Consider the following 26,264-nt stretch of genomic DNA (forward strand, 5'->3'; position numbering starts at 1 on the left):
TTTCTGTAGAACTGAACCTCAAATCTCTAACGTGAACTGTTAAACCCAAACTATTGTACTATAACAATACACCAACATATGATAATTAAATGCTGTTTGAATGGAATGTTTTACATTTATTGTGATGTAATTTGGAAAGAAATAAAGTTTTAATAAAGAACTTATTCAAATTTGAAAACAGTTCCAGTATCCAACCAGTACAACTATTAGGAGAGGACACATATCATATTTAACTCTTTTTGACAAGGGTAGGAAAGCCACAGCTGATTCTAAGCATAGTAGTAGATATGGGCCTAACTTTGCCTGGGGTATTCTTGTTAATTATTATTTTTATAATTTATTTATATGGCACCACAATTGATTTGTGGTGCCCAACAATAAATAACTGAGCAAAAAACAGGAACATAACTAATTACAGTACAAGGCAATTTAGGACAAATACATGTTAAATAAAGACAATCGCATCAGGGGACAGGACACTGAAACAATTATTAGGGTGGCAGATATATATAACTTGCTTAGCCAGACTAGAGATACCTTCTCCAGGCATAAGGGTAACTTACTGTTTATAGGTACCTATAGAGATTGCCCCATTATTGAACAAATAGAGCAGGTGCCAAAATTGAGCCAGTCAAAAGTCCTTTATCTATGGGACCGTGTGAATAGGCCAGGTGCCCCTCTTTTTTTTCCTTGAGGAAAGATTCCTATACCATCCATACTTACCATCCATCCTAGATTTTTCATGCGGAACTCAACACTGAATCTAATAAACTTATTTAATAAATAAAGTAAAATTCAGACACTGACTTTGTGTTTCATAACATTGACAAACACCAGAAGAGGTGCTTAAATTGACATTGGCGCCATTCTACAGTTGTCTGCGTATATATACATTGGCCCTTATTCTGATCGATGCGTACATTCCGGAATTCTTACGGAGCGGTCCGCACGCCACGCTGTGCGGACATCGTCTGTAGAAACGCCCACCGGTCCTCCGCATTCGGACGGACTCACTCTTTAAGAACAGGGCGTGTTTACGGACGACATACAAACCATGCGTGTGCGGTGGACACACTCAGATTCTGCACGGTCTTACAGCGTATGCACGGTCTTACCGCGTATGCACGGCCTTTCCGCGTCAGAACGGACGGGAACCTGCCAGTACGCACCGATGCGGTGTATTTACGCACAAATCACCACCACTCTTATCTGAATTCCCAAATCGATCACATGACACACTTAGGCAATTAGCCAACCTCATTGAAAAGGGATTGTTTATTCTGGTCATCTATTATTTATCTAATTGATCATTAAACACTTAAAACCACTTTACATTAACCATAACATTCCCTTTCAATAACTGCTATGCAATAAAAACATCTATGTACTGTACCTTTTGTACCTTTTGCACCTTTAATAACTAGACATCAATATTTTTAATTATTTCTGTATATTTATACTTAAACTGTAAAATAATAAAAATAACACACAGACCACTTCGTACTTAACCTGAAAAATGTATTTACATAAAATAACAAAAAATAAATTAAATCACTCCAGCAGGAGGTCGCACAGGTCCTGTACGTGGCCAGCCATCCGCATAAGGAAGGTCCTGCCGCAGCCTCATTAGGGCCCCTCTTACACCCTGGCCTTCTTCCGGGTCATCTGTGGGCATGTGAAAGGGGGTTCAACATTAATTATGCTACACAGGTACACCTTGTACAGTCAATCCTAAGTACCTACACCATGAGAAATCATACATACAAACAATTACTTAGCCAATACTGTATCTAAAGGCAGAAAATATATGATGCTGCCACAAACACACACACAAAATTGTGTGCCTCATACATTTGACAATGTATCTATCAAAATCACAACAACACTTGAGGCTCACTCACACTTCTCCTGCCAAAACACTCACCAATCTACTAGAAAGCTACACCCACTACAACATTCCACATTTAGCCATACATATATGCCTGCATGTCACTGCTTAATAGCTAAACTGCATGATAGATAGATAGATAGATAGATAGATAGATAGATAGATAGATAGATAGATAGATACCACATTAAAAGGCTAGCCTAGTCCCTCTACCCCTTACTTCATGAATCATTGTCACATTGCCAGATAGGTGAAAGTGCAGCACTAATCCGCTTCCATACACCAAACAATTTCTAAGGTCAATCCATCCTACATAATAGCTTTCAAAAATACATGGCAACAACACGGGACCACTGGCTACAGGGGGGCCCAGGGGAACTGGACACTTGAGACTCCATTATAAATCAGGCCTGCCCATATTCCATTGATGTTTTATTGTTGCTTCTATACAAAGACCCTCCAGAAATAAACACTTATCACCTACATGAGCCTCCACATTGCACGTTTGCAGCATGGCCCTATAAGGCCAAAGTGTGTCTGTTGTTTTCCAATTTGTTGGACTACTCTTTACTATATTATAGCAAAATGTCATCAGCTTTGCGACATAACAAACTGTACCTAAGTCATTAATGAGGCATTACGTATACTTACCCCTGCCAGGCAGCTCCACCAGCTCTTCTTCCTCCAGATTTGCAGGTGGTGGCAAATCCGGGAGGGGTAGTCCGAACTCCTCCTCTTGGTACACAGGGGGGGGAGGTAGACAGTGGAGGTTGGTGAGTGGCTAGGGGGAAGGGTGTGTGTAGGGGTGGTGGAGGTGAGGTATTCCACCTCATGGCGGCCCTCAACCTCCTCCTCCTCCATCTCCACCTATCCCGCCTCCTCCACCTCCACCTGGCCCTCCACTTCGACCTCCTGGGCCTCCAGTTCGACCTCCTGGGCCTCCTCTGTGCCCTCCTCTGTGCCCTCCTCTGCGGCCTCCTCTGTGCCCTCCTCTGCGGCCTCCTCTGTGCCCTCCTCTGCGGTCTCCTCTGTGCCCTCCTCTGCGGCCTCCTCTCTGGCCTGTCTGGCTCTCTCCCGCGCTGTGGGTTAAACAAACAAAATGGTTGAGTGTCATTTGACATTGTAATCACTATAACAAGTACATATCATAACCACATTATATATGTGTTATATATCACACATATAGTATATGGCATTTCTATGTCATCAACACCCAATTGACCTCATGTAATGTTAATATTAAATAATGTGAAAATTATATCATTCACTGGGCCAGATGCACTAAGCTTCAAAAGTGATAAAATGGAGAGTGAAAAACAGGCAGCCAATCAGCTCATACCTGCCATGTCACAGACTGTATTTGAAAAATGACAGGTAGGAGCTGATTGGCTGCCTGTTTATTACTCTCCATTTTATCACTTTTGAAGCTTAGAGAATCTGGCCTACTGTCAATTATGTGTATTTTGCGAAAATACTTACAGCGTTGAAGACGGCTGTGCCACCTGCCACCAGTGCCAGGCCCGTGCAGCAGCAGCAGCCACCAGCCAAGGCCGAATTAGACAGGTGGGTGCAGGTGCTTTCCCATATTGACCAGCAGGGAGACTTGGCATCAGAGCGGATGCGTAGGACCGAGGAGGTCATGCAGGGTTTGGTCAGCACCCAGCAGACTATCGCTGGGAGCCTGCAGGCTATGGCTGCCACCCAGCAATCAATTGCTGCTAGCCTGCAGGTGCTGGCTGATCAAGCCCTGCGCCAAAATGACCTCCTCCTCCACCATAATGAGCTTATGGTGGAGCTAGTTGCCAGCAATAGGGTCCTATTGTCATCCATTTCTGGTGCATTCCAACCAGCAGCACTCCCTGCTGGCAGAGGGGGAACACCACCCCCCCCCTCACCAGCATCTGCTCCACCTGGGCCACCATCCGAACGTGGCTGTGGCCGAAGAGCTGCTGCACGTGGCAAGGAGCCTACCAGGGGCAAACGTGCCCGCAAATGAACTTGTGTCCGCATTTATCTCCACCCTTATGTCTTCCCAAATCTTTCATTGAGCTGTGTGTGTCAGCTTCCTGTGTCCAATCCCGTGCGGAGGGTACCCACATTTGCCCTCGTTTCGAATGTCATGTTTGGTTCCCCTGTTGGCCTCTTTCGGCTAGCATTCAGGGCCGGTGCAAGGCACCGGAGCGCCCCAGGCGAGTCGGGGTGGGGGCGCCCCGGTGCCGGGGGGGGGGGGGGGGGGAAGGTACCTGTCCTGCGGCGCTGTGTATTTGTAAGCCTCTCCCCCCCATCCACCTCTGCTCCGGCGTTAGTACGCCGGAGCTCCCGTGCTGCCGCTGCGCTGTCAGACTCCCGGCCGCCTGTCACTTTTAGCAGTGACGTCGGCGGCAGGCTGAGGGATGATCGCGGTGGCTTGGAAGGACTCGGGTGCCTGAGCGCTCCCGAGTCCTCCCGCGCCGACCATACCCGAGCCTGCCGCCGACGTCACTGTAAAATGAGTGACGGGCGGCGGGCGGCTAGCGGGCGGCAGGGGATCGTTGCCGCTGGACAAAAGGTCATGTTGGAGACAGGGGGGGGGACAAGGTTTGTGGCGGGGGGTGGGCACTAGAGGTGCTGCGCCAGTGGTGCACACCTGGACACCACTGGCGCGCACCTATTGTATGTTAGTGGTTTGCCCGGAGATTTTCCGGGACAGCCCGCTGCGGCAGCGCAGCTGAGCCCGGAAAATCTCCGGGCATACCACTCAAGGGGTTTAATACACAGCGCCGCAGGACAGCTACCCCCGCGGCATGGGGGAGGGGGAGCAAAATGCCGCCCTCCAGTGGCCGGCGCCCTAGGCAAATGCCTAGATTTGCCTAGTGGTGGCGCCGGCCCTGCTAGCATTACTGTCTGCTGTACTTGAAGTGTTGGTGCTATACTTTTGTTGTGAAGCCACCTGATGTGTTCCTAATGATTCTGCTGTGGCTATGTATGTCACAAATTCATGTATTTTTTTATATTCCTGCCATGGTACCTTTTAATTTGTTACGGTTTCCATTTTATTTAAGAAGTTCTTGTAATAAATGTTTTTTTTTTGCCCCCAAATGTGTGGTTTAATTGATACATGTAGAAGTGACATGTGTATTTCGATTATTCATATTAAGTTGTGTCCATTATTTGCAGTGTAAAAGTGTGTGAAAAGGGCAGCATCTATGTGTGTGTTTAGTAATGGTCCATTGAAGCTGCAATGGTTCCAATTGAAGCAGTGAGAAGCGTGTAATTAATGAGTAATGAGTAAAGGAGTGGATTGTATTGTGTTCAGCTGACATTGGTTGTAGTGATTAGGCGTTGCCTAGCGCATGAACGAGTGGTGTCCGCAAAGCAATACTTGCTTATGGACACAGCATATTTCTATCCTTTTTGTTCGCGTGCATTCGGTGTGCTGTCCGAATGCACGCCTATCAAAATAAGTGCACTCCCTTGTGTCCGCCCATGTTTACGCCCAGTTTAGCCCACTTTGAAAGTACGCCCCTGTGTAGTTCCGAATGACGCCCATAATACGCCCATATTTCCCGAGTGATTGCGGTGCACATTTCTGTACGGTATTTGTGAGTACAAATACGTAGACCATGCGTGGCACATGCGCATAGCGTTCTCCACGCATGCGCAGACGGCTAAAAAACGCCATCCGTAAGAATTCGGGAAAGTACGCACAGACCAGAATAAGGCCCATTGTAACATTGCCCATTCTTGACTACATTTCTCAGCATTTTTAAAACTGTTTACTCAAATCCATCAACTTCCAGAATACCAAATATTGAGCAATAAGCTCAAATATAAAGTACAAAGATAAAGTACTAGGACACATCACATTCTCATCTCGGTGCTTTATTCAGAGAGGAGCCATGCAGAAAATCTTTCTTTTATTTTGTGCTGTTTACTTCAAGTCATTTACTAATGCCTCAGGTAAGTGCTTAACTACACATTGCTATCGGTAAGTGTGATACTTAAGGGTTTATTTACTAAGAAAGGAGTTTGATTGAAGATGGGATTTTGCTTGGGCAACCAATCAGATTCTATCTATTATCTTCTTGAAGGCGCTAAATAAATAAGAAGTCAATTCTGATTGGTTGCTATGGGCAACATTCCATCTTCAAGAGACCTCCCATTTTAGTAAAAATAAACCCTTTTAGAATGCATATTTAGCACTGTATTCTACTTGGATAATGAGTCATAGCCCATAGCAAGTATATAGCTCCATACAAAACAGTTGTCAGGGGAGGATCCAGATAGGGGTATCCCTTGTGCAGCAAACAAATGTCAACAAAACAAATTAACTAATGTCTTCTATATACTCTGGCACTGTGTCAGAGTTAAGCCATGCTGTATTGCTACCTCAGAACCAATAATGTACAAATGAACACCACATTGGAATAAACTCACAATAACAACTAGTTTATTTTTCCTCCTTAAGGCCCTTATTCTGATCGGTGCGGCCAGAGCCGATTATGCGGCTAGGACCGTGCGTGCGAAACCCCGCCTTCCATACGGATCGCCAACTCCGTTCGTATGTGGTAAGAAGCTGGCCGAACGGACCGCACGTGTATTTTTCACGGAATACGCCTCCTCCATCTAAGGGAACCTCCCCCATCATTCGATGGTCGCAGACCATCGAATGCAGGACCGAGTGCTCCACCAGCACCCGCAACCTCAGACCACACGGGCATTTTTCCGTGCAAAAGCAGGGATCTGGGCGGGCAGCTGAAATCCGGCGATGTCCTATGTCCGCCCCCTACACGTGCGTCACGGCCGCATTACCATACATACGCCCAGCGTTTTCATGGGAACTCCCATGAAACGCGGGGCGTATGCATATGGTAATGAGCCCAAATAGCCCTTCACGCCCCTCTCCACCCCCTGTTCGGAGTGTTCACATATCATGCGGGAAGGGCCTAAATATCTATTTGTTTCCAGACTGATTTATAGATATTCGCTAACGCAGCTGCAAGTATGCTTTCTCTGTAATGCAGCTGCTGATATCAGCAAGTGAAGCTGCCACCCAAAAATTTACAGAGATGCCCAGCGTAGCAATTCATTCACAATTGTGTGCGCATACAAAAGAATGGGTAACATCAACTGCTCGTTAAGTGACGTCACCCAGCCCCCGCTGCTGGGATAAGGTTATTAAGTCAATTCTATTAGGATCGACATGTATTGGGTTAACCACTGAAGGTTGATAGACTTCATGTCGACACCTAAAATAGGATGACATGGGTAAAGTTGATAGGGTTTGCAAGGTCGACGCAAGCATTGGGTCGACAATCAAAAGGTTGACATGAGTTTTTCACATTTTTATTTTGAGCTGACATGTGCCGGGATGTGGTATTTCATGCTCTACCATCCACTATGGCGTGGTGGGAGAATAAAACCATGCGTGAAGCATGATGAGCACAACAAAGGGATGCGGTACACTTAGGCGGTGTTCATGTAGACTGTGTGGACATCCGTGACAAAAAAATGTGAAAAACTCAAGTCGACCATTTGATTGTCGACCTTTCCATTGTTGATCTAATGCTTATGTTGACCTACCGACCCTGTCGACCTTACCCATTTCGACCAATTTCAGGTGTCAACCTAAGATCTGTCGACCTTAAGTGGTCTACTCCATGCATGTCAACCTAATTTGAGTCGATAACTCATACCCCTACTGCTATCATTGTTGATGATATAGTCAACATAGGGCATGCAGCACAGACAACAGGAGCATACACACTAAGATATATTTTTTAAATACAGTACAGATGGGGCAGGTCTCATCATTGCAGGGGATGGCGATGGCGACGCCAGCCGCCATCCCCCGCCACCCGCCATCTGTACAGTGAAAGGGGACGCGCACAAGATGCGCGCTCGTCCCCTTCTGACGGCGCTTCCCCAGGGTCACCGCAGGCTTGACGGCGGTCACCCGGGGTCCCCATCGCCTCCCCGCACCCCCCCCCCTAACCCTGTCCGTCTCCTTGAAGCGGAGACGGACAGGGTTCCTGTCACCCCGCCGACGGAAACTGAGACGCACGCGCGTCTCAGTCAGTTGGCGAGCCGGGCTGCTGGTGGATCGCGAGCGGTGACGTTCTGTCAATTTGCCAGCAAAGAAGAGCCCGGCCCCATCTGTATGTTGCTCAGAATGGCCAAAATGAGCGATAACTTTATAAAAAAATCATCTAGTGTTTACAGGACTTATTGCATATTTAGTTTGATTCTGTTCAATTAAAAAAACTTTATCCGATTCATTGAAGCTAAATGTATTTATTTTTTCATACTTCAGGAAGCTCTAACCCTGAAGATTCTGGCACTAATGTCGCAGGTATAGTAAACATGACAACATTGTGTACGAAAGCTGGGGTGCTTCAACACATCACCTCATTCTGTTTAATATTGATGAATAAAGAGATTTGTATCATTTTAGCTGTTTTATACAGTATAAAGATAGCAATGCAACGCCTCTCATTTTAGTGGGGTGAAGATAAAATTCATCAAAACCCATTATTTGAAATGTCCCATCAGTAAAAGTGTTAATATATTGAAAATTGTAACCCTTTAGAAAATTAGGAAGGGGTCTATGTTCACGTGCATGAAGCCACACTTTAAAGTTTCTATACTAAGAAATGTGTTGTAATTTATAGTACGGTGAATATTAGGCAGGGCACAGTACTTTCTTGCAGTGCCCCTTTATAACATCACCATCACATGTAGTCTTGAAACAAAATGACATTAAAGATTACTTATATAAAGAGCCATGCCTGTGTTTTAAGTTAGCAATAATAAAAAAGTGCATTGCAATATTTACCACATTTACATAATTATAAAGGTCCACACACTGGTAGTTTTTGGTTAGCGTGTATAGGCGGTGATTATGTGAAAATCGGTGGCCGAAAAATCGCTCAGAGCGTACACACAGGGCAATTTTGGCCAAGCAATCAATATGCACATACTGTAGGTGGATGGCTATTCATAGCAGGATGAAAGCACCAAAAGTGAGCTCAACTTAAAATCGCCCAGTGTGTATGGGCCTTCCAGTAAGTCAACCATTCAGAATCCATCTTCATTGGATAACTTATTGGGGGCCAAATGCACCAAGTTTCAAAAAATGATAAAGTGTAGAGTGATAAAGAACCAGCCAATCTTGGGAGCCAATTAACCTACCAGTATATTTTTGGAATGTGGGAGGAAACCGGAGTACCCGGAGTAAACCCACGCAAGTACGGGGAGAATATACAAACTCTGCACAGTTAGAGCCATGGTGGGAATTGAACCCATGACCTCAGTGCTGTGAGGTAGTAATGCTAACCACTACACCATCCATACTGCCCAAGCTAATAATATCCCACCCTTCCTCTGTGCTCATCCAACGTTCTAATCTCTCCAGCAGAGCACAGTGCAAATTAATGATCAGTATGTCAAATGGGGATGGTCTGGATGTGCTTTCTAAAGTTTAATTTTATAACTAGGTTAAAATAAATCTGTTAAAATAACATTAGTTATGTGAACAAGAAATGCGTGTTTCTCTTTTAGACTTGGTCAGAAGAATCAAAAATGAAACTCTCACTTATGAATCTCTAACACAAGATTTAAAGGTAAACTATGTTTCAATTCCCAGGATGTAAAGTATAATTTTACAAGGCCTTATCATGGCCGAAATGATGTCCTTTAATCATGTGGGTGAAGTGGTTGAATAAAAGCTGCGTGCTATGGTGCCTTGTGTAATTATAATAATGCAATTGTTTGGAAGGTACTGCCAGGTGGTCTATGTCAGATCCAACACTCTATTTCTTGATTATTTATTCAGAGGTCACAGTAAGAAAACATTTAAATACCTTCAGAGTGAATTTACCCAAGTGTCCATATTGCAGTGTTTACGTCCCCACAGGAAGTGTGCTGACTTCATGACCATGCACTGCAGTGCTGTCCAGGGGGGCTGACACCACTGTGTTCCTTCACATATATGTAAATATAGTTATTTAAACTGAAGCAATCTATAAAGGGCAAGGTAGGTTATTTTTCAATCACATAAGTGGACAGTTTAAGTCATTATAGTTACACATTATTTGGTATTTGTGTAGTTTCATGGCGGCAGTTACGTAGTTAGCGTAGTGTCCCTGACAGCATCAGCGTAGTGTTCCCGCGGCGAGCGTAGGCAGCATAGTCAGCGTCCCTGTCAGTATCAGAGTAGTATTCTCGCCCATTCACGACAAGCCAGAGCTTACGTAGTTAGCGTAGTCAGTCAGACGACCCTGTCAGTATCGGGGTCGTGTTCCCGCCCGTTCGCGGCCAGCCGGAGGTTACATAGTTAGAGTAGTCAGTCAGCATTACGCAGTTAGTGCAGTCAGTCAGCGCTTATTACATTGTGTGGGAACCATTGACCATTTTCCCCTGCTTGACATGACAGGTGTGAATGTGTTCCTAAAACACCCCCACTATCCACTCCAGCCCGAAGCGTGATGAGCCGCACGAGGGGACACGGTACGTGTCCTCCCAACATTTTCATACCCCCACTATCCACGTCAGGGTGGAGTTGATTTTATAAAGTGTGGCGAGTGCAACGAGCCACCGAGCCCGAAGCGTGGTGAGCGCACGCAGAATACACGTCAAGTAATCCTGCATCTCAGACAGATGGAGCACCTCTCCACCAGCGCCCACATGATCCCCTCTCCGCCGGCGTCCGCCAGCGCAGGGGATCTGGTGGTTACCGGCACTGTGTGAGAGGTGCTCATTAGGCTTGCCAGGGACTTCGGGGACAGAGCTGCAGCTCCCGTGGACAGTACGGTGACTAGCTGCCTGACGGGGACACTACACTAACTATGCGGGGCTGCCGCGGAGTCACTACGCTGACTACGCTAGGCAGCCATTGGGCTACGCTGACAACGTAGCTTAGCCTACTCTGAAAACGTAGCATAGCCTGTCGCCGTGAAACTACGCAAGTACCCATTATTTTTCTGGTGGAGATGAGTAATAGGCTGCTTTCATAGTCATGCTTTTCCAGGACTGAATTCAAGGGCACATGTGGCCACATAAGAATACAGTATAATGTGGCCTGTTACCAGTGTCATCTCCGGAGGTGGGGCTGCAGCACAGTTAAACATTTAAATAGGAGAGCCACCCCCACTGATAACAACTGCCACTCCAAACGGACTCACTGGCAAATTAGTGTTTCTCCCCTCTTTGAGGGGTGAATTTATGAAGCTTGGAGAAGTGTTATCTATCCCCATAAAGAACGTTATGAGCAAGGTAATAATGTTTCAGCCAATCAGCTCTTACCTGTCAATTTACATATTGTAGCTGATTGGCTGAACCATTATTACCTTGCTCATAACGTTCTTTATGGGGATAGATAACACTTCTCCAAGCTTCATAAATTCACCCCTGAATCTTGAACTGTGCTGTGGCACCCAGCAATGGAGTCACCAATACTATTCTGTAGGCAACCAAGTAGTGAGGTATCTTTTAAGTTTACAGCTACCAAGTTGTACTGGCAAATGTATGTTTTGCTATGACTATTAGTAACTGGAAGGGTTTTACTTTCAGGACTGTATTAATGCTGATATCTCCACCATGGATCGGTTTCAAATTAACACCTTAATCTCTTTGCTCCAAGAAGCACTTTACACATATAAAGAGCAGCAGTCCAAAGGTATACAATATTTGTTTAGGTAAAATAAAATAAAAAATATATATACTTTCTATGTACTAAGGAGTTATTTACTAAATCATTTTTTGTTGTCATTGTTTAAAGTTTATGGGAAAATGATGAATTCCACCAACTGCAAGATGCCTCTTGTACCCCAAAATGGTGGTTTGGTGTGTGTTTATTTTGACAGCATTTACTACTGCAAACCAATGTGTAATCAGGTATACCATTTATGTTCTCTTTATCACTGCAACTTAATATACTGTATTTTCTCACAACAGTAATGAGATAAAGAATAATAAATATACATTTGGTGAATATTAATCATTTTCTAGTGTGTAAGGAGGAGTCAGAACAACGTACATAGATAGGCATAGAAGGCTGATCCCTTGGAGTACTGTAAAGCAATGTTTAATTATTTCTATCTAATGTATAGCTATAGAAAGCTGCCAACATCGTAAAAATGATATGCATAATGATAATACAAATAGTTGTTGTTTCCCCCCTAGGGTTATGATTTTTCCTTTATGAGGAGAAGTAGATTGTATGAGAAATGTGGGCGTGAAACTGGCTTTTCTTGGACATCTCAATATATTGGTGGATCCAGACTTGCGGAATGTTTTGGTAAATGTATTGCTATGACAAGAAAAACATTTTAAATATCAATTGTAGACAGTATTTACAGAAAGTAGTCATATACCAGTGCGTGCCCAATTTAAGCATCTGCTCCTCAATAAACTAACACATATGTAATGCATGCTGGGATAAACTTTGTCAGAATCAGTTTAAGCAGCCATCTGGAAGCAATCCACACAAACGTAAGGGTTACGGTATAGATGATAGACAATGTCTAGGTCAATAGTCACTAGGTTGACCACTAATGGTTGACACTGGAAATGGTTAACATACAATGGGCGTTCCCTTAGTAATAACCCAGTGATGTGGGTGTCGGGGGTGGGCAGCTGACATCATCGGCCATGAAAGCAGAGATTTTACCACATTTTGTTTTATTACATCTAATGTGTGTGTAAGTGCAACTGGGACTGCAGATGGAAAAACAATGGGCCCCCAGCAATTTCCATGAAGATGGAGAGATTTTTACCATAGATGGGCATATACTATCATTAGCATAAGTTCGCAAGCAGGCTGTAGCGGCACTATGGCAAATTGTCCATAGTTTTGTCAAGCCCCTTGTCCATTTACAGTAGCTGTGCTTCACACAGCTATCAGTGGGAGCAGTTAATACACCACCAGAGTACTCCCTTGCCTGAAAGAGTCATGCACTAACCCCATGCCTTCTTATTGTAGCATTTACCTTTTATATTAGTTGACTTCTATTATACAGAATAAAATACATAACACACAAGAAGCATTAGTTTGTCATAAAACAGGTGTTTTAAATCTACAAATCACAAGTGTTGAAAAATCAGTAACGTATTTATGCATTTTTTAATTATTATTCTAGCATCAAACATTGAAGTAAGTGGAGTAACATCAGCCTATTTCAAGATTGGGAAGTGTCAAAATGTCTTCAAGACAAAAACAGAACAGATGGAGAACCACGAGCAGAAATATATAGATGAGTTCATAAAGGAACTGGAAAATGACAAAGTAAAAAAAGGTCACAAGGAAGAATTAGATTTTGTTGTGTGCGGAGATTGATTAAATGTCGAAAGTAAGAAAAGAATGAAGCCAAGCATGTCTTAAGGCTCTGAGACCTGATAATTTGCAGGTCTAATTAGTATTACCAATACAGATTAGAAATGGTGTCATGTAAAATGATAAAATGATTGAGTTCAACAAATATCATATTTCTCTACCCTCCCACTAGTTTATACATATAGGGGGTTATTCTGGTTCACTCGCAAAGGCAAATTCACTCTCTAATGGACAAAGCCATATGCACTGCAGGTGGGGCTGATGTAACATGTGCAAAGAGAATTATATTTGGGTGGGAAGTGTACTTCAAACTGATATCTATATTGCAGTGTAAAATTAAAGCAAGCAGTAGTTACCCTGCACAGGAACAATATAACACCCTAATCTAACTGTCTCTGCACATGTTACATCTGCCCCACCTGCAGTGCACATGGTTTTGCCCATTAGGGAGTGAATTTGCCTTTGCAAGTGAACCAGAATAATCCCCATACTGTATGTTTTCAAAAGCTGTATCTTTAGCAATGATACTGTAAATAAAAAAGACACCACTGACTACCACTAGCAATAGCATCTGATGATTGTGCACTTATAATGAATTATCCTATTCCTGTGCAATAAGACTTTAAAAGATTTCCCCAAATGAAGTTAAACATTATCTACTAAGCAAATACTACTTGTTGGAAACATTGATTAAAATAACACTATTAAAACAAACCCAGATCCTGGCTCCTGTGTACAATATACTGGTAACATACTGTAAATATGTGACTAAAAAAAGAAGGACTATAGATAGGTAAAGTAATGTAATTCAAGTTGGGCAATACTTTGATAACAAATGAAAGTAATTTGAACCTAAAGACCTTATTTATTAAATAATTTTAGTATTACATTTCACAGTTAAAGAACACTTAAACTTTCAAATACATTTAAGTCTTAGTTATATTCACAACATAGTGTTGGGAAGCTTCCATTTAGAAGATAATGAATTACCTTGTCCCTTTGTGGGGTAATATACAGATGGAGCCCTCCTCATCTAGCCCTTTAATCGGATTACTCTGCTAATCCCCTACTGTATTGTTATATGTATTGTATTGCTGGCGAGAACAATAGGATAGCCATGGTGAGCCAAGACCTAAGAAAGATAGTTGAGAGGGGCTACATCTGTATTTGGTTGTGGGTACTAATACAGACTTCTTTACATTCTTAAGATTGCCTGATTCTAGGTACACACCAGAACGATCATGATCGCGAGCGAATCGTAGGATGTGTTGGATTACACGATCTGCATCCGATTCGATCACGATCTGTATCCAGTTGAACAGATCTTTTACAGATCCTGACTGCAGCAGATAGGATCTCCAAAATGACCAGCAGGGATGCGCATCGGATCGGAATCAGATCTAAGACATGCCAAAACATGCCCAATTTACATACAATCGGTCGAGATTGCATTGGAATTGGGGGAATTAAGGCCAAAACGTTCTGGTGTATACCCTACATTACTATTCTGTAACTAAAGAAGGAGCTGGAAAGTCAAATACCACCTTATCATTAATTATCTGACTATTTGTCCAAAAGTTTAAGACTTTTGTGTTTGAAGGATAATCCTACACATTCTTATCTGTAGATTTAAATATTTTACTTGGGCCACTAAAGAGTGGACTGACCTTGGATGGCCCCAACCTAATTTTCCTATGGGGCCTGAAAATTGTGGTGTCATAATAAAAATTGTACAAGAAAAGTTATAAGAGAAATAGAAATTTCAATAAATAAAAGTACATACTGTACTGTAACAGAAAACAGAAAATTACTGACAAAGGGAAATTGCATAATGAGAAAACAACAAAGACTAGATGTTTAGTGATATATTGTACATAGCGCTGTTATAGGGCATATTTATCATGAACACTTTTATTTTCAATTCTTCTTACTGTACAATTTTTTTCACAATTAAGATACATTAGATATGGGGTAGGGCAGCACGGACACAGCAGGAAATTTATTTTTCAGACCATCTGCTACATAGAGAATCGGAATACAATCTCGGGATGATGAACAATTTCACTTTCACATTCTGAAAATAATACATTTTTGAGTTTGATGATTTTCCCAATTACCAAATCCCATTCATTAGCATGGGACTGTGGAAATGAGTGTAGCAATCTTTAACAAGGTCTTGTGAGTCATATCTTCTTCATTACAACATTTGGGGAATGAGAGTGTAACAAAAAAATGGGTAATGTAATAAAAACCTCTCTATTTTAGTAATTATGAATATGCCCCTATTACTTCTGAGTACAAGATGCTGAGCAACTATAAACACAGTAGGGTTAGACAACAGTAGACAGCCTCTCAATAACTGCCATGTACTGAAGCAGCAGATAACACTTCTGTCCTGTCATTACTGCATCATACAAACAGACAATAATTGCTAACCACAAGCACACATAAACATTTGGCTGGAACAATATACTGTACAGCTTTTTTTTACAAAATGAATGATTCAGGTGATTAGAACCCAACTGAACAGGAATTTACCTTAAGAATAGCCTGACTTTATTGAGGCATGAACTGAGAATGGTGTTGGAAATTTTTGTAGAGATTTGAATCCATGTTGACTTGTTAACATTACAGAGTTGCTGGATATTCATGCTGCAAAACTCTGTTCTACCATATTTGTAAGGCTGGGCACTAGAACTGGCAGAACCAGGCTGGCAGGTTAAGTGAGGTGGCTGGGTGCCATAGAGAAGTTCCCCTCCACTGGTTATACCCAGCTGGATTCTCGGCCCGGTGGCTGCCAAAGAAATAAAGTTAAAAACATGAGCCGGAACAAGCAGGCAGAGGGAAGTGGTGTGCAACAGGGGCGCAGATTATTTGTCAGTATACAAACCCTGCACCGTCCAAAGATGGTTGGCGTCTTGCTCTTATAACTCTAGCATCTGACAGGGGAGCGCAGATTGCCCAGCACTACCTGGAAAGGCATATTCTGGGAGCACTGTGTGCTTGCCCCCTGGGCAATGAGCACGTAATTCACCCTGGCAATGAGCATGTAATCCCCCTCTAGGTAACAAGCATGTCATCCCCATGGCAATAAGCATGTGACCCCCCTGTGCAAGGAACATGTAATCCCTCATGGCAATGAACATATAACCCTCACGGCAAAGAGATGAAACCCTTGGCAAGGATCATGTAATCTCCTGGAATCAAGCATGTAACCCCCTTTGGCAACAAGCATGAAATCCCTGGCAAGGAGCATGTAGGTAATGTGGCATATTATGTAATAGGCATTACAGTGTATGGCATAATATGTAATAAGCATTACATGTGTGCCATAATATGTTATAGACTTTACGGTGTATGGCATAATATGTAATAGTCTTTACGGTGTGTGGCATAATATGAAATGGGCATATCGGTGTGGTATACTATGTAATGGGGATTACGGTGTGTACCGTAATATGTAATGAGCATTAGGGTTTGTGGCATTATGTGAAATGGGTATTACAATGTTCATTATCCTGGCACAGTGTGTCTAAGGGGCTCTACCTGGCTCAGTGTACCTAAGGAGCTCTAGCTGACAAAATATAGTGGCACTACTGTGTGTTGTGATGTGCATAAGGGACACAACTGTGTGGTGTAACGTGAATTGGTAATATTCTGTGGCCACACCCCTTCACCACAAAGCCACGGCCTAAATTGTTGACACGCACCTATGGCACACATTGTCCCTATTTTTTTATGTGTGTGTGTGTATGGGAGGGGGGGGGGGGGGCACACCAATTCATTTTCTAGCATAGGGCAACTACATGTCTATCTATGGGACTGCTGCTACTATGCACATTATCTGGGTTATTATGGATGATTCACAAGGCTGCAAATTCCCATCCTTGCAAGTCCACCAGACTCCGCCCGCCGAATACCAGTACGCTCGCCCCCCCTCGCACGCTGCGTACATTCGCAGGGGCTGCGAATGGATGTTTGCTTTAGATAAACATTAATTCACAGACTGTGGGGGAACATCGAATGATGTGGAAGGCTTATGCACTTCTAAGGTTACTGTCAGGTAACCTTAGCTATGCGTGGCCTTTCAGCAGGAAGTGGCTGGGCAGCTAACATCCGGTAATGTCAGCTGCCCACCCCCAGCGCCCATGTCACTGGGTGATTTCCATAGGAACGCCCAGCGGTTTCATTGGAACGCCCATGAAATGCTAGGCTATCTCATGGGCCTGACCTTTTCACCTCCACCCCACGCCCCCCTCCTACTGTCTTGGGTGTGTGCACCCAGCAAATAGTTTGGCCGCATGCACCTGATGCATGCACAGAAATGTGGCTACACATGTGCATATGCCCAACATCGGTCCCATTGCGAATGAACAGCTTATGCAAATGGACCAGAATAAGGGCCTATATGTATAAGTGGCACTACTACTATGGGCATTATACACCCTTTTTTTGTCTCTTTGTATGGGAGGGTGCTAATTTATAGTTTGCATAGGGGTGCCGAACACCCTAGCACTGGCCATACTGGGTGCACACTTACACTTATATCTGCAGATCAGTTCGTGTTTTGTTCATGTTCGTGTTTTGCATACATGCTGCTGATGTCACAACTGGGCTCCTATTTACGTGAGCCAACCCAGTTGCACTGTCAATCACTGCCAACCAGTACAGTGAGTGTACAAGCGGTCAGCAAATCACTCAATGCGCCAATATTGTATCTTGAGAGATGTTACCATGGATATACTTAAAACCTGGACTGGTTGGGGTGGCTTGAGAACAGCATTTGGGAATAACTGCCATAATATATATATAAGAACATTTTTCTGTCAGGCTTCCATGCAAACATGATTGTTTCCTTGTAAAATGACAGCAATTTGAGAAGTCTTTGTCAAATCCAAGTGATATATTTCACACACCTATTACAGTCTATGTAGTGACATTATGCATGTTATATTTACAAAATATTAGGCTGCAATCCTGTCCAACTTAATTATACATGACTATAAACACGATTGTGATGGTAATTGCTTAATTAACTCAGGAACAACATCAATACGGGATCACTTGCTGTCCAATATGCTTTCAGTCTCTTCCTTCTCAAGTGTTTTATTTATTGCAGTCATTTCCTTTGTGTGTATTTTCTTTGGAATATGTCATGATGGATTCAATGACAGTATTATTTTATCTCTTTTTGTTATACTATTGTTACATCATGCCAATGTAAAAAAGTTCAGTTGTCTTGGTTACACCGTTCCATCTAACGATATAAGTGGCATGTGTTTCCTCCTCCATAAGATGACAATTCCCGGAGGCATCCAGACCAAGAAAAACATGACAATGGCAGTAAGCAAGATGATGAATGCAATAAACCATGGTTCCAAAATGGTTGACACCATATCTCATATTGTAGTAGAAGAACCTGTAGAAACGAAAAAATAATGTCACTATTATACAGAAGAATTCAGCTAAGATAGGGGTTATACTTCGGCTTTTCCAAAAGAGTGGTCTATTATGGATCCAATTAATAGATCTACAGTGTCTAGATAGACAGTCAATAGGTCTTCCCTAATATTTTGACATGAAAAAGGTTGACTTGGTCAAAAAAGAGAGGTAGCAGCGCTAGGAAAATTGAATCAATAAATTGGATGATCTTTACATAAGGAAATGTTTTACTTAGAAAATGTAACACAACATACAATAAAAAAACAGCACACCTGAGTGTGTATTAATATAAAACACAATTGCAAGGCATAGGGTACCCCAATACCACAATTGAGAGAATAATGTGAAGAGTCCGGTCCTAGTATGCCCAGAGTAGGAAAAGAGATGGATAGTTACCACTCCAGTCAGAAATTGCGATGGATGAATTGGTAGGTGGAAAATATCCAAATGTCCTTGTATCCTGGTGGTCGGCCCAAGTTGGCACAAATAACCGTACCACTGGAGATGTTGGGAGGACAGTTGTTTGGTCACCTTTTCATTTGATGAAATGAGGCAATAATCCTGGAGTGAGTAAACGTCTCGATGGTGTATAAATGGCGAGGGAAGCTGAATCTTCCACTGGGCTGGTTCGGAAGACCGGAAAACTAAAATTAGTTTTTTTTAGAAATTGTCTTTTTCTTACTTCACTATCCATGTTGGTATAGAGGGAGATTATCATAGTATGCTGGATGCAGCGAGGCACTGAGCCCAAAGCATGGCGAGTCATCAACATTGACACAAAAAAGTGAAACTTTTTTCGACATTTTCGTGTGTCTCACTTTTGACCCTGTCAACCTATTGCATGGTGACATTTTGTCTATTTACACTGTCTGCCTAATAATTCACACCCCTATGTCTAGTGGAATTCATCAAATGAATTCCACTTTACCCACTAATTACTAAGGTTTAGACTTGTATAAGGAACTTAACAGGGGGTGTGGTATAGGGTTCCGACAGTCAGGATCCCGACAGTCATTAGCCCGATGTCAGGATCCCGACTGGCCGGACTCAGACAGCATGGCGAGCACAACAAAGCCCCTTGCGGGCTCACTGCGCTTGCCATGCTGCGGGCATGGTGGCTCGCTACGCTCGCCACCTATTCTATTCTCCCTCTATGGGGGTCATGGACCCCCACTAGGGAGAATAGCTGGTGGCCATCGGGAACCCGTCTGTTGGTGTTTTAACAGTCGGGATCCCGATGTTGGGTAAATGACTGTTGGGATCCCGTCCGGCACCCCTTAACAGGTACCTGGGCTAGCTGTCCTGGGGGAAGATACCTACTTCTTTAATGTGAGCCATATCTGCAGGGCAGCACAGATGGTTTTCATTCTGTAGTGAAGGGGAGGGTGGAGCAGTGGAAGTGGTAACCCATGATTTAAAAACACATCCATCAACCGAGCATTTCAGTGTTATTAAATAAAATACATATCACATGACTATGAGCATCATTGTTATTAAAACTTACTAAACAAGCCTTAACAACAACTTTAATCAAAATATAAGCTTTATGTGTCATCTTACAGAGTCAATTATTTATCTAAATAAGGGAAAAAATATAATAATTTTTAGATGGTAAAACACAAGTAATGGCCCCCATACATCAGCAATCACAATTAATTGCTTCTCAGATCCAGTGATTTTTTTCCCCAGATAAATGGTTTCTTCAATCTTTTTGACTTGCCCACACATTACAGATTTGTTTCAGTGATCGGCAGATTTTTCCAGGTTAGAATGCCCACACATTCAAAAATGAAACTCCAATAAAACCAGATTTTTTTAAACATGTTTAAAAATCTGATTCAGCAATCGATTGTCGATCCCTATTAATTTTTGATTGGGATTGCCAAAAGTGGGAGCCCACACATTAAAGATTAATTGTGACAATCATCTCCAGAATGGAGGATTGTGACAATTAATTGCTGATGTATGGGGCCCATAAATCTATACAGTGGATTATTTACATTAGAGGACTCGGAGGGAAATATTTTGAGATTATTTAATAAACTAATCTCGTTCTACAAAATGGATTTAATGTAATCATAAAAATAATTGTCCAAAGATCAAACAGGCAATTAATTTTTACTGATGTTTATGGTCTGGATAATTATGCCCCTTTCAGACCCTCAATATTACCCGGTATTTTCAGTGTTTTTACCATGTCAAAACGGTAATATGTGCCGTCTGAAAGGTCCAGAGTGCATTTATCGTTTTACAAAAAAAAAAAGAGGATTTGGAAACGGTAAAAAAGCAGGGTCCTACCTATGTCAGACCCGTTTTTTTGCAGTCTGACTGGGCCTGAAATTATATTTAGGACCCAGCCAGCAGTGAGCACAAGCTGGTCCCGCTCTGTGCATATCTAATGAGCGGATCCCCGCCCCCTGCATATGGAATGAGCGGGACCCACTCCATGCAGTGAATATTTAATGAGCGGGTCCCCACCCACAGCATATGGAATGACCGGGACCCGCTCATTCCATATGCAGGGGACAGGGACCCGCTCATTCAATTTTCACTGCACAGAGCGGGTCTCGCTCATTCCATATGCAGGGGGTGGGGACCCGCTCATTAAATATTCACTGCGCTGGGTCCCACTCATTAGATATGCACAGAGCGGGACCTCAGTGGTCAACATGTGATGTGAAAGGGGTTTAACCTGCTTGGCTGACCAGTTTTAAGAAAGGTTTTAAATATCGGGTCTAAGCAGGTTTTGCAGTGTGAAAGCAGCATGACTGTATAATTTGTAAAGTATTAATGATCTTTTGAGTAATCTATAATCCTTCTAATGTAGGCCCTTATTCTGATCTGTGCGGAAATTCCCGCATTCTTACGGAGCGGTCCGCACGCCACGGTGTTTTGCCGCATGCGGCCATCGTCCGTAGAAACGCCCACGTGTCCTCCGCATTCGGACGGACTCACTCTTTAAGAACAGGGCGTGTTTACGGACGACATACAAAGCATGCGTGTGCGGGAGAAACACTCCGATTCGGCACGGTATTACAGAGTATTACAGTGTATGCTCGGGAATACCGCATCCGAACGGGAGCCAAGCGGTGCTACCGCACGTAAGCGGAGTATTTACGCCAAACAACCCACTATGAAGTATCTTCTGCAATACATCACATGACCCACTTATTCAATTACCTATCCTCAGAAAAAACAGCTTATTCGGAATTGGAATCAATTAGATTCCAATATATCCTTACAAGCATGCCTAACACATGCATTGCACACATTAACCCTTACAGCAATGTAAGTGCAATGGTTTGTATTACACCCTGTGTAAAAGATTATAAACAATCTACACATATACTATTTATGTGTGGTTTCATGAGTACATGTCAAATACACATGTGTATTGCTAGTATTAATATTCTGTCATGTCCATTGTTAGCAGTTTGAAAGTGTCTGACAAGTACAGCATATGTGGGTGTTTAGTACGGGTTCCTTGAAGCAGCAATGGTTTCAATTAAAGCACTGACAAGCGTCCTATTAGTGAGTAATGAGTAAAGGAGTCGATTCTATTGGGTTCAGGTGTTAATGGTTGTAGTCATTAGGCGTACGTTCGCCTACCGCATGAACGAGTGGTGTCCGCAAAGCAATAGTACACTTGTGGACACCGCACATTTCTGCCCTTTTTGATCGCGTGCATTCGGAGTGGTTTCCGAATGTACGCCCCCCAACATAAGTGTACTCCCCCGTGTCCGCCCATGTTTCCGCCCCGTTTTGCCCACTTTGAAACTACGCCCATGTGTCATTCCGCATGACGCCCATAATACGCCCCTATTTCCCGACTGATAGCGGTGAACAGTTTTGGACGGGATTTGGCCGAACTGGTACCGAGTCAAGGCGTGGCACATGCGCGTAGCGTTCTCCACGCATGCGCAGACGCCATAAAGACGCGATCCGAAAGTACGCGGTAAAGTCCGCGTCAATCAGAATAAGGGCCGTAGTTATGTTGAACAGGAGCATACCATCATAGTATAATGTAATGAACAAACCTCTTTAATTACCAAACATGTGAACAAGCTTCTTTATTTGTCAAACATTAGTCTATTGAAATGTGATGAGTATAAGAAACTGAGATATACTACAAACTGCACCAACAGCCATATTCTGATTTGTATGAACTTGTAGATTCTCCTCGTTCTAGTATAGAACCAAAATCCATTATTTTAGCAGTGTGTTCCTGTAATAAGCTGCATTAGCACACTGTTTGTCTGCACTTAGTAGGAAATAAAAATATCAAGTTCCTGGCACATTAATTCCACTACACAGTATGAATTTTGCTGGCAGCTTACCAATGCTTTGTGACTGGAAATCAGCATTTACAATGGCTGCTATGTTTAAATGCCAAGTGTGGAATGATGACGCACAAAGCACCTGTGTCTCTAACACCTACTCTCATTCCGGTGAGAACACCTGGAACACGGCTAATGACAGGTCTGAAAACCAGTACTATAAATATTTATACTGTATACAGAGATAATATCTTTATTGACAGTTGACACAAAAGCAATTGCTAAATATAAATATAATTTTTAAAAACAACTGAACTCTTATCTAATCTAAACTAAATATGTGGTAAAAACCCTGTTATTGGGGTTTTTACCTCATTTTGATATGCAGCAAACCCGGACAGCGGGTTTTCGCTGCGGGGGGTATCACCAGCAAAAGCTGGCAATACCCCATAGAAGCCTATAGGTTTCTTAATGCACCCACGCCACCCGAATGGACCCCTGCCTCTTTGCACCGCCCCCCACCCCCAACCTGTGTCCAGGCAGCACAGTGCTGAGCTGCCCGGACCGGTGTCCTCCTTCTCCCTGCACTGAAAATCCTATTCCGGGTGCAGGGAGGAGGAGGATAGCCACCCGCAGCAGCAAAATAGCCAGGTAAGGGAGGGGCTGGCTCATCGCAAAGGACAGCTCTTAACGCCATAATTATAGCATATGTTAGAGCATATGCGATAATTATGTCTGCGGTAGCCGGTGATGTGCGGGGGGGGGGGGGGGTAATGTTGGGAGTTATGCTTTTACACCAAAATGCCAGGCCACAACTGGGTTTTTGGACCCAGCTTCAACCCGCATGCGATATGGCATTCGTTACCTTTTACACTGACAAATTTCACCTGCACCCCTCCCCCCATTGGAGGCGGCTCCTGAGCCATCACTTGGAGATAACATGCTCTCCAAGTGCCTGAACCGCCAGTCACCACGCCAGGCCCCAGAACGCTGCACTGGGGGCAAGCCCAGCACCAAGGTAAGCTGATGGGCTGTCCCCAGCCCCTGTGCACCCTCTGTTCATGAGGTGAATGGATGCCGCACACAGGCATCCATTCACCTCCACCCTGCCTCTGCTACTGTCTGCAGAATACAGCAGAAAGCAGCGGAGGCTGTGTGTGGCCCAGCTCCCCCCCATCCAACCTGCAGATGGTGCGGTCCAGAGGTTGGGCTTCCCCGATTGATATAAATGGTAGCCGGGTCAGATGACCCGGCGTACTCGTTTACACTGCCCTCTACCCAGGTCCTGCCCTTGTTCTACCCTGGCCAGGACCTGAGTAGAAGTCTTATGTAAAGGGATAGAGGTTAACCCCTTTTACATGGCCACTGACCCGGGTCCAGGAGGGAAAAAACAAAAGGGGTATTAGTTGTGTTTCACGCATACAGTATCTATCCTTATGGATCAATGCCTATTTCCCTATAGATTGTAAGCTTGCGCGCAGGGCCCTCCTACCTTTTGACTGCCTGTCAATACACTGTTTGTTGTATCACTGTCTCGTTTTGTAAAGCGCAACGGAATATGCTGCGCTATATAAGAAACTATTAATAAATAAATAATTAATAATAATACTTGCCTACCTGACCCTCTCCATGAGGGAGAAAATGCTCTGTTCCTGGACTTCCCTGGTAATGTATGATTGCCATCACCTGTGGTGAAACACCTTTCGGTACTTGTGAGTTATCCGGGCGTCCGATTTTTAAATCGGGTCGGATCGGGACATCGCATCGCATCGCATGCGACCATCGGATGCGATGCGATGCGATGCGATGACCCGATTTTTCCATGGGAATCAATGTTAAAATGGACTGAGTCCATTTTAACATGGAATTCAATGGGAAAAAGGGTCCTTTTCATACCCCTACTATCCAAGTGGGCATGGAGTTGGATATAAACCTGTGGCGAGCGTAGCGAGCCACCGAGCCCGAAGCGTGGCGAGCGTAGCGAGCCCCGCGAGGGGACACGGAATACCGTCCCCTCGCGGGGCTCGCTTCGCTCGCCACGCTTCGGGCTCGGTGGCTCGCTACGCTCGCCACAGGTTTATATCCAACTCCATGCCCACTTGGATAGTAGGGGTATGAAAAGGAACCCTTTTTCCATAGGAATCATTTTAACATTGATTCCTATGGAAAAATCGGGTCATCGCATCCGATGGTCGCATGCGATGCGATGCGATGCGATGCGATATCGCATCGCATCGCATCTGATTGTATGCCTTAACTTAAGGCATACAATCAAAAAATCGGACGCCCGGATAACTCACAAGTACCCACCTTTCTTATTAATCAACTAGCTCACCACAGGTCAGGTAGGCAGGTATGGTTTCACAATGCTTCTCTTATTACTTCTCAACAAGCACTCTATAATTATTGAGTCAATAGCTGTCTATTGTCTCAGTGAACCTCTTATGAAATAATCAACACGTCAATGAAATCTGTATAACTAAAGCATGTCTAATCCTAGCAGCAAAAGGTGTACAATAATCGAATATTTTTCACTAATTTTACTATTTTTAACTATTGCATTGCTTTCAAAACATTGCATTTTTGCCTAAGTTACCACACAGGGTATGTATCAAAGCTTGCAGAGAGATAAAATTGTGAGTATTAAAATACCAACCAATCAGCTCGTATCTGTCATTTTGCAAATACATAGAGCCTGTAAATTGTAATGCTGGATACACATCAGACAAAGGGCCTTATTCTGGTTGGTTCGCAAAGCAGTGATAGTTTGCTGCTTTGGGAGCTTTGTAATTCCGCCTGCCACTGCTACTCGCCGAATTTCCTAGCAGCGTTGAGAATGGAAGTTTTGCATAAACATCCAGTCGCAGCCTTGGCTGGGGGCCCAAAATCATTTGATGGTCGCCGACCATCAAATGATTTCTGTAGCGCTCGCTAATCCAAGTAACTCTCTGGTGACTTAGATCAGCGATGCCCTTCTCTGAGAATTCAGCGGGCAGTTGACATCCAGTGATGTCAGCTGCCCTCCCCCAGAAGGCAGGTGGCCGCCCACGTTCAGAATTGGATGCCCAGCATTTTCGTGGGTAAGCCCAGGAAACACAGGGCGTTTTCATGTAAACACCCTCTTCCCAAATCCTGCACACCCCTACTGGTGCAAGCCCCTTGGAGACTATGAAAGTCTCCGGAGGCGCCCGCAGTGAAGACCTGCGCATGCGTATGGTTGCTTATGCTTCACCATCGAACTCCTTGCCCTGCTCGCTGTCACAGCTCGCCCCCGGCATTGAATACACCCATATATATTAAATTAATTTTGCCATAATAGTCCTTTAATCAATAACATCTATGATCT

The 26,264-nt window shown here is 43.6% G+C and overlaps 1 protein-coding gene across 1 annotated transcript; it reads left to right on the forward strand.

Moving 5' to 3' along the window:
* The first annotated feature begins 5,687 nt into the window (after positions 1-5,687).
* On the forward strand, positions 5,688-13,913 carry LOC146007737 (uncharacterized). Its single transcript, XM_083146319.1, has 7 exons — positions 5,688-5,827; positions 8,181-8,219; positions 9,428-9,489; positions 11,438-11,543; positions 11,646-11,761; positions 12,050-12,164; positions 13,006-13,913. Exons 1-7 carry the CDS (start codon positions 5,767-5,769, stop codon positions 13,200-13,202), a joined length of 696 nt encoding a protein of 231 aa, XP_083002445.1. The 5' UTR covers positions 5,688-5,766; the 3' UTR covers positions 13,203-13,913.
* Positions 13,914-26,264: the final 12,351 nt, after the last annotated feature.

Source organism: Crinia signifera, chromosome 6, assembly GCF_055691185.1.
Source record: "Crinia signifera chromosome 6, ASM5569118v1, whole genome shotgun sequence".
NCBI classification, from domain to species: domain Eukaryota; kingdom Metazoa; phylum Chordata; class Amphibia; order Anura; family Myobatrachidae; genus Crinia; species Crinia signifera.